Source organism: Hippopotamus amphibius, chromosome 9 (assembly GCF_030028045.1).
Source record: "Hippopotamus amphibius kiboko isolate mHipAmp2 chromosome 9, mHipAmp2.hap2, whole genome shotgun sequence".
Lineage (NCBI taxonomy): Eukaryota > Metazoa > Chordata > Mammalia > Artiodactyla > Hippopotamidae > Hippopotamus > Hippopotamus amphibius.
Window position 1 is genome coordinate 38,073,897 of NC_080194.1, and position 9,823 is coordinate 38,083,719.

Consider the following 9,823-nt stretch of genomic DNA (forward strand, 5'->3'; position numbering starts at 1 on the left):
TGACTGTTCTTGGAACTTTGGCCTTGTCCTGCTCTCTTGATGTTTTACCCAATTTCTGACTTTGAGGGTTTGAGAATTTCAGTTAGGTGGTCATATTCACACTAATCTCATGATTTCTTTACTTTCTTGTTTTAGTTACTCGTCCTTCCCCCCAGTTCCTCTTGGACTGGCCTTTGTACTGCTCCTGCCTACTCCTTCCTTCTTCACTGGGGTTCTGGGCTGATGTTTTCTACTTCATAATACCAATATCTTGCAGCTTCAGAGGTGTCATAACATCCTCTGTCCCAAGATAGTATGTTCTGTCCTAAGCTCATTGTTACCAAGCTTGGCTTTGGTGTTAGAAAGTTGAGTGCTTCATGTTAGTGTTCATAATTTTGGCTCTACCTGAAATGACACCTGTTATGTCTTCTTCTTCCCTCTGGAACTGGGTCAGTACCCTTAGAACCTGGCTGTCCTAAAAGGATGACCTGATTCTGGGTAATGACCATTTCCAATCAACTTGTGCTGTTCTTTTCTAATGTAACCTGTGTTGACTTCTGTTGTTTTGATAAGGGATTATCTTTCTGAAGACTCACAGGTCTGGCCAAGTCCTGAACTATAAATTTGCATATGTTTGTTCTTTTCCTTTGGCTTCATAAAACAAATCATTTTTTCTCCATGGGGAGATTCTTTCTGGATTTGAAGAATCCATGAAGAGTCATGCATACCACCACAAGTGTCCTATCATGTACACACTCAATTTCCCCAATCCTTCTCAATCCAATGCAACGTTCAGATCCTTTATACTCTTGAATATCCTCCCATAGATTAATCTGGCACCATTTTCAGGAGTGATTTTGGTGGTTGAGTTGAGGATCAAATGTAGAGAAATTCGTTAGGAAGGGACAGAGCTGAAGGTAATCTCACTAAGGTGAGATAGGATATGGATGGCAATACCTGCAGGACTTGGCCTACCCTTGTACCTACCATTTTGAGTTCTAGCACAGGAGACATTTGCTATTTTCTCCAGCGTTACTCCATGACCAGTGTCTCTCTTCTCATAAACACTGTCACCTATTAATCCATTCTTTAGCTCATGGTTCCAACTATGTCGTGGGTACTCATCTAGGTAATGTATGCTGGTCTTGGTGTTGCCCCTTCCCCTCTCCCTGCCTTCTTCCTCAGCCTTCCTAAATCAGGTTGCTTGGCCATCAAACAAGGTGGTCCCATTCTGCATGGCCGGAAGTCTCTCCTTGCTTCTGGTTGCAGGGCTTTGGCCCTCTCTTGACATGGCACCCTGGAGTATGCTGTTCAAAATATTCCCTGATGGGGCTGTTCCCTGAGGCCCGCATAATAAGACCTTTGTTTGAAGAGGGAGCAGACCTTGTTAGACCTCTGTTTGAAGAGGGAGCAGAGTACTAATTGGTGTCTGGGTAGTGGGAGCTTCACTTTGGATCCCTACAGGCAATGCCTGAACACGTACCCATTAAATACCCAGTTCGTGGGACCTGACTGGTGGCTTAACTTTTCTTCCCTCTGCAGGTCAATAAGTGCAGCTTTTTGGTGAGTAATGGCTAAGGGTAGGCCCAAGGAAGAGAGATACACACAGGCTCCATCCACAAATTAGCTTTTCCCAACCTTTCCAGATTTGGATAATCTGATAGGCTGCCTGGGATGGAAATGCATTGTTTTGGTATCAATGGGGAAAACTGGAAATATCACCAATACTGATGATGTGTGCATCATCAGAGGTCTATCCAGACCTTTTGTGTTATATGGACACAGGCAAGGGAGGGATTGGATGTGTGAGAATCACTTCTTCCAAAGCAGGCAAACATCCAGCTAGTCCTGGCTTGACAGTAATCTATTTATAAATCTGCTCCTCTTTGAAGTCTGCAGGATGAGACTTAGGGAAATATTTATGGAGGCACTTAAATCTGCCTCTGGGAGGCCTCTGGTTTCAGGATTCCTTATCTCGCTTTACCTACTTCCCTGATGGAGATAAAGGAGCTGAGCTTACTGGGTTAGACTTTCCCTTGAGGCATAAGGTTATATTGAGGGACATTTGCTGGGTCCTGAGGGGATAGTTGGGACACCAGAAATAATTATTTCTTACACTATTCTGAAGACACTGTTTTGTTCCACAAAGTGGGCTAAGGCCTAAGGTTGGGCAGCTTTTAGGATAATTTGAAGCAAATGCTCAGGTGATCAGAGCCACATTTCTTGACACCTTTCAACATCCCCTTCCCTCCCCAGCACCAAAGCCTGGGGGTGCTGAGGGAAACAGTGTGTGGTTGGGAGGGAAAAAGGGAGCACTACTGGGGAGGGTATAATATTTTTGACTGGGTGGCTCTGGGTTACTACCATACAACATCCACTCATGGGATGAATCTATCGTTTTTTTTTTTTTAATTTATCATCTTTTGTCAAATCAAATGCATCATCTCTGAATCTCTAAAGTTTCTGTTGCTCTTAGCCATATTACTCCTAATACATCATTTATTTCTTATAATTTAGTGAAAATAATGTTACTGTTTTCAGCATTTGACAAATAATTTTTACACGTTATATCTCATTGGATCCTCATAATGATCACGTGAAGTAGGGTTTAGTATGTTCATTTCATGTGTGAGGACACTAAGGCTTGACAATGATTAGATGCTTAAAGTCACACGGAAATATGTGGCATATGGCAGAAACAGTACCTCAAATCAGGATCCTGACTTCTGGTCCAGAGTTTATTCCAAGACGCTAGAACTATAGGTCCCCTCACATCTCCCATTTTCCCAGGCCTTGGGCCTTCTGCTGTCACCACGTAGTCTCCTTAGCAGCTGTGGTTGAAGGTATGGGCAATAGCCTTATGGTTTCTCTTGAAGAGAAAAACAAACGTTCTCAGTCATTTTAAAGCTGTGCTGTTCCTTCCTTCTTAGACTATGCTCCTGGGCTGACTTTTGCTCCTTTCCCTCATGTTTAGAGATCCCCTTTTGCTGTCTTTGAAACTGTGAGATGAACCCAGCTGTATCATTTCTGCCTGGAATGTGAATCACTTATCTTAAGCTCCAAATCCCTCTCAGACCCTGGGCCCAGGTGTCTGTGTGTCCTTGTGTTTTTCTTTCACATGAGAGGATTGTGGTACTAGAGATATTGGAGGATGCTGGAGAGGCACGTCATCCCTAAATCATTCTTTATCTGCCGTGCTATTTGATTCCTCTACTACTCACTTTTGGGCACAGGGCCCTGAGTGTTCTTCCTTGGCCCTGCAGCAGTCACTGTTAACACGAAGACAGGATGATAAACCTCCAAGCTCAGGGATCAGTGAATTTGAGTTCTTGTCTGATTCTGCCACTAATAACTCTGGGACCTGGGGCCATTTACTTCTTTCTAGACCTCAGTTTTCTAACCTACAAAATGATGGTTTGGGCATAGTACATGTTGGGGATACATATAAATTGGTACACTCTATGTGATTACATGAAAAGTGGATCTGGAGGAAATATCTGATCATTTTCTTTCCTGTTCTCAACAATGTGGCTGTGATATAGAATTCTTTGACTTTCATGTGATTATTATTAAAAATGCTTTTGTTTTTTCCAGGTAACCACACTCTGAACTTTGTGTCTGCCCCTGTACAACACCACCTTGAAGGAGAGGGAGATACAGGAGGTGGTGAAATGAGGTGTCTATTGACATATTGAGGAGAGAAACAAGCTATGCATTTGTGAAATGATTGGGGAATAATCCAAGGAAGAACCTAATCAGTGATGGAGTCATCAGGGACCATTTATTCTGTAACCTGGAATCCAAGTGGGATTTGGAGGAGTAGAATGTCTCCAAATTAAGGAATTTTCCAGATGTTAGGATTTTGGGCAGTTTCAGATGAAGGGTAGTGGTATAAGACGAGGGGACTCTGTGAGGTCTATGCTGATTAAATCAAGCACCAGCATTCAAGACTTGGGAAAATAAGCATGATGGGAAGGAGTTTCACTTACAACAGTTCCTGAGCATCCTCTTAAATCTGGTTATGTGAATTGCTCCAGTCACAGATACAGTAGGATATATAATTATGGGACCTGGTTTCTGATTTTCTTATCTAATGCATTTCCCACCAGACCAAGCTGACTTGTCTCTTCTGTGTTTAAAAATCTTGCAGAAATATTGACTAAATTGAAAATTATTTTTGACTGTTTTCTAAGAGCAATGGGGGAAGAGTGATGGTGATGATGGAGTTAGTGAGACCATATATCCTGAGCTCCTAACCTCCATATCATTGAATTTAACCTGCCTGCCTTTCTTTGCAGGGGCATTTTGCTCTACTGAGATGATCACCATGATTCTTTGTAATAATTCTTGTCTCTTTCCACATACTTTTTTCTTGGCTGGCATTCCAGAACTGACTGCTGTTCATATTTGGATCTCACTTCCCTTTTGCTTCATGTTCTTACTGGCAGTGACTGGGAATGGTGTCCTGCTTTTTCTCATCCGGACAGAACGGAGCCTTCACCAGCCCATGTTTTTCTTTCTTGCCATGCTTTCCTTTGCTGATCTGGTTCTCTCCCTCTCCACTGTGCCCAAGATGCTGGTGATTTTCTGGTTTGGTGCTACAGCCATCAGCTCCTACTCCTGTCTTTCCCAGATGTTCTTCATCCATGCATTCTCTGCTGTGGAGTCAGGAGTGCTGGTGGCCATGGCCCTGGACCGCTTTGTGGCCATCTGTAACCCACTGCGTTATGCAATCATTCTTACCCCTGCAGTTGTTGCCAAGATTGGAGGGATGGTGGTGCTGCGAGGTGTGGGTTTGACCATCTCCTTTCCAAGCCTGGCCCATCGCCTGCCCTACTGTGGGTCCCACACTATTGCCTACACCTACTGTGAGCATATGGTAGTGGTGAAGCTGGCCTGTGGGGCCACCACCGTGGATAACCTCTATGCCTTTACTGTGGCGATCTTTCTTGGTGTGGGGGATATGGCCTTTATTGCCTACTCTTACGGGCAAATTATGAGGACCGTGATTCATTTTCCTTCACCTGAGGCACGTGCTAAAGCAGGCAGTACATGTACAGCTCACGTCTGTGTCATCCTCTTTTTCTATGGACCAGGCTTTCTTTCTGTGATCATGCAGCGTTTTGGCCCAACCACAGCCTCTGCTGCCAAGGTCATCCTTGCCAATCTCTACTTGTTATTTCCCCCTGCACTGGACCCCATTGTCTATGGAGTCAAGACCAAACAGATCCGGGAGCACCTGTGTAAAATTCTAAGCCCCAATCAGATTGGTCCCACTTGAGTATAGCTCTCATTAGTTGGACCTCAGGGGCCAGGGTGACCCTCCCCTATGGGGTGGAGCCCCATAAAGCCAGAACATTTACCTGGTGGGGACAATGAAGAGAAAGCAAACGAAGTTATCCTGAGTGTTTGGAAGTTGGGAAATCTCTTCTGAGACCTATGATGTTTAGATATTGGGATGGAAATTGAGACGGGCTGGAGTACCTCAATTGATTAATCAGCAAGTAGTTTTTTGATACATTTTTCTTCTAAAAGTTTATTATTTACTTGTGTTGACAAGATCAATGCATCAGGTAATTAAGAAACAATCAGGGCTTTGATGGACCCGGATCAAGTGACTCAGGAGTTCAGGGAGAGATGAACTGTGTGCCTTTTTTAAACATATGAAAACATGGGCCACTTCCCACCACCATGACCCTACACATAGCCAGTCGGTGGGGGGGTATAGGCCCTCTCTATCAGAAAAACTTTAGCTGATTCACTTTTCTGTACAGCAGAAACTAACACAATATTGCAAGTTGACTATACTCCAATAAAAATTAATTAAAAAATAAAATACTTATTGAAAACAAAAAACCAAAAAAGCGAACTTTGGCATCACAGAAACTGGGGTGACAAACTCTGGAGATACTTCAAAGTTTTAAGTTTATGAGAGAAACTCTTTAAAACATTCATGTTCCATCCGACTCCAGAATTGCAGATAAAGTTTGATTTTTTTAATCCTTGTACTTTTCCACCTGTTTTTGAGATCAATGACCCTCTATAACTCAAACAGTGTTATGTATTTTTAACCTCTGAGAGTAATGATAATTCTTTTATTTCCTCATTTTTAGTCTCAGGTGCAAAGACTTGAGCTTAAGTTTATTGCATACAATAATTATTGCTCTAATTCTTGTTTTATTTTGTCTTCATTCCTAACTCTCTTGCCTATTGTTTTCCAGTTCCTACCATTGGCACTCAGTTTAATGTCTGTTGTATGTTTTTAAGTATTTACATATTCTTGCAATATATTTAGTGTTGATTGAGTAGTACATATTCCTAATATACATAGATACCCTTCTTTAGTTCCTCAAGTGTCTGTACTTCCTCCAGTTATGGGTTGTCTGATCTCTTCCTAATGGGAATGTATCAACCTGTCCTTCTCTCGCTGTTCCTATTCATCTTGAATTTCAGCTCAAACCTCACCTTCTTGAGGAAGATTTTTTCAGATTAGATAAGCTCACTTGTTTTCTGAACACAGAGTTCTGTGTGTATGCTTTTCATCATCCATCATAATTTATATATACATAATGATTGAAGGAATGATCTTTCTCTCCCATCCCTGCTAAATGGTGAGTCAGGCATACTGTATTCTTATCATAGCACCTGACACATAATAGGCTCTCAATAAATATTTGTTCCATAAATATGTCTCATTATTTGAATGGACTGTGTCACCACTAGCTTATATCCTCCTCAGTCACATTGATATATGTATTTTTGCATAAATGAATATATAAATCTTTGTAAGTGTAACACAGTAGACACAATACATTTTTATTGGAGAAATTAAATAAGTTGTCACAAAAATACCATTGCAATTTCCATCACTATTTACACTACTGTCTTCTCTACCATTGTCATGACTAAGATCACATTAACTTAGTCTTTTCAGGTGTTGTCATTTCAGTTGGTGGTATTTTGGATTTTGGATACTATGCAGACATATTAGAGGACATGATTACTCTTATAATGCAAACTCACTGCTGTGTGAAAGCAAGGAACAAACAGAAAACTAACATTTGTCTTTCTTATCTTCTTCATTTGCTCTCCTTTTCATCATTATTTTCTTTCTCATCCTGAGTGTTTACCATGCCCTCAGAGTGATGATGAAACGAACGTGAAAATATAGAGGTTATAATAAAATGTGATAGTGCTATGATACAGGTTGGTTCTAAGTCATAGAAGATTAATTCTCAATGGGAGGCCATGGGCAGAAATGGGACGTGGCTTGGGCTGGATTGAACTGATGCTATAAATGACCAGGGTTTAGAGACTATGAGCCTGGATTGTTGGGTGGGTAGATGAGTCAGGATGAAACTTATGGTTCCTAGGGAGAGTCTGCCTCAATCTTTCTCCTAAGTGGCTTCTGCTCTATGCCATAGTCTATGATCCCATTTTTCTGTTAAACATGAATCTTCAGTATTATTAGTAAGAAGATAGCTTTTCAAAGAAAGGGCAAAAAGAGGAGGCCCCACCCCCCCTACCCCGTCTTATCCCTGCCCTACTGATGGGAGTGGAAGAAAGATCTACAGGAGAGGGGAAGCAGCCACAGAACTGTAGAGGAAGATTCCTTAGGTAGGTGGAGGAGTGAGTGATTATCACCACCAACAGAGAGCTTTGGTTACACTGGTTTTGAACAGTCTTACTCTGAATATGTTAGTGTAAAATCTTATAGTATGAGCAGCTCCTATCATTTCACTCTTATTCCATGGTACCATGAGCCTTTGAGAATAAAACTTTGTACATAAACTCTGTCATTTAATGTCTACAAACCGTGTATGAAGCTGGTTCACTCATTATTCTCATATTTTTCTCATGAAAGATTTACACTTCCATCCATTTTCTCACACCTCTTCTTCCTCTGGTTTGGAAGTGAGTTCTCTGTTCTTGTTCCCAAATACAATTTTCAGTTCTTTCTTGTAAAAACAGACTAGCAAACAAACAAACACAGACTGGTGCTTTTGGGGCTCGTGTCATTCATGCATATCCTCCTCTACCACTCCCAGTTACTGGTGTCTCTTCTGGTTGTCCTCCTTCATCAAGTGATGTCTTGGTCAATATATTTTTTTGACTGCCCATAGATCTGGTGAGAGACATCAGAATTCATGTGAATGACCCACTGAACACTCTGGGTTTTCATATTCTTGGTTGCTTTATTCCCAAAGGTTCTATCTATCTCATTTACTCATTCCCATGACATATACTTGAACCTCTCTAGAGATCACTGTGTTTGTTTCTGACAGATGCCCAGCATCTATGCTTCACCCCTCCCTATCCATACTCCTAGCATGATACTTGATAATGAGATTCTGATTGTGTTTCAATCTTCTGCTTAAAATCTTCATGACTTTCCACTGCCCTTTAACGTGACCTAAAATGCGCATGCTGCAGTTCCTTTTCTTTTTCTTCTTTTAAGATTTATTTTATTATTTATTTATTTATTTATTTATTTTATTTTTGGCTGCATTGGGTCTTTGTTGCTGTGTGCAGGCTTTCTCTAGTTGTAGCAAGCGGGGACTACTCTTGGTTGTGCAGCACGGGTTCTAGGCTCGCAGGCTTCGGTAGCTATAGAGCGTGAGCTCAGTAGTTGTGGCAGTCGGGCTTAGTTGCTCCGCAGCATGTGCGATCTTCCTGGACCAGGGCTTGAACCCGTGTCCCCTGCATTGGCAGGTGGATTCTTAACCACTGCACCACAAGGGAAGCCCCATGCTGCAGTTCTTGCTTACAGACCCAGGCTCAGTTCCTGAGAATAACATCCCCAAAGTTCATGATTCCTTCAGGTCTTTGACAATACCAAGCTCCCTTCCTTCCTGCCTCAGAGATTTTGTATCCTCAGCCTACCCACACAGCTCTCTTCACTTTTATTTCTATGATCATGTATCTAAAAGTATCATGCCATCACCTGTGATGACAAGGACCATTTTATCATTTTAGTTATTTGTTTAGTCCAACATCTAGTAGAATATTTAGATTTGGTAAATACTTAATATCTATTGAATAGATGAATAAATGAGGCTTCCCACTAGCTATAAATGAAATAGTTGTTGACTGGAAGAATGAAAAGACTGCACTTGAAACATTATTCCAAAGTAGAACGTGGCCCCTGGAGTGGACTGGTAGCAGCTTTATCCGAGATGGGACCAAGAGAAGCGTTTGCCTGGTGATGGGAAGATATGATAAAGAAGGTCTTAGTCCATCTCATTGGAAACTTGCTGGGATGGACTGTCTGAGAATCTATACTTATCGTATGCTTGCTATAGCACTGAAGTTGATGTCTGTGTGTCTGCCACAGTCCCCCAAAGAGGAGCAGATTGTTCAATTCACCTGAGACAGGCAGCATTTGTCTTAGGTTAGGTGCTCCAGAATAAAACTAAGGCAGAGATTTTCTTTCAGGAGGCTTATTTTGAAGTATACTTGGGAATGACACCTTCAAGAGTGAAGGCAGGAGGATGGAGCAGAGGAAGAAGTTAAACTCTGATCCAGTTACCTAAGCTGATTCCACAGGGGTGCTCTTGAGCTGGGATTATCCTTCAATGTTGTTTCAAATTGAAGAAAGAGGGTCAGGTCTTTGGATTTGTACATAGTCCAGTCATTGAGCAAGATGTGCACTCAGGAAGGAGAAGCAATTTTGCATGAGTCAGCTCTCTTTGTTCAAAGGAGTAACTCAATCATGGGCTTTTAGCACCCAACACAGTTATAGCATACTGAACTACAGGATCCACTAAAGAATTTATTGGGTCTGAATTTGACCTGGGAATATGAGAAGTCTGAGCTTACACAGCAATGTGGGGTTTCTTAGCTC

General features: G+C 41.7%; 1 protein-coding gene across 1 annotated transcript; it reads left to right on the top strand.

Annotated features, from left to right (window-relative positions):
• Positions 1-4,306: 4,306 nt before the first annotated feature.
• LOC130860783 (olfactory receptor 52K1-like) lies at positions 4,307-5,260 on the top strand. Its single transcript, XM_057749360.1, has one exon. It carries the CDS (start codon positions 4,307-4,309, stop codon positions 5,258-5,260), a length of 954 nt encoding a protein of 317 aa, XP_057605343.1.
• The last annotated feature ends 4,563 nt before the right edge of the window (positions 5,261-9,823 follow it).

Bases quoted from the DNA above. Each gene is read 5' to 3' on its own strand.
- LOC130860783 (XM_057749360.1), top strand. From the start codon at position 4,307: ATGATTCTTTGTAATAATTCTTGTCTCTTTCCACATACTTTTTTCTTG.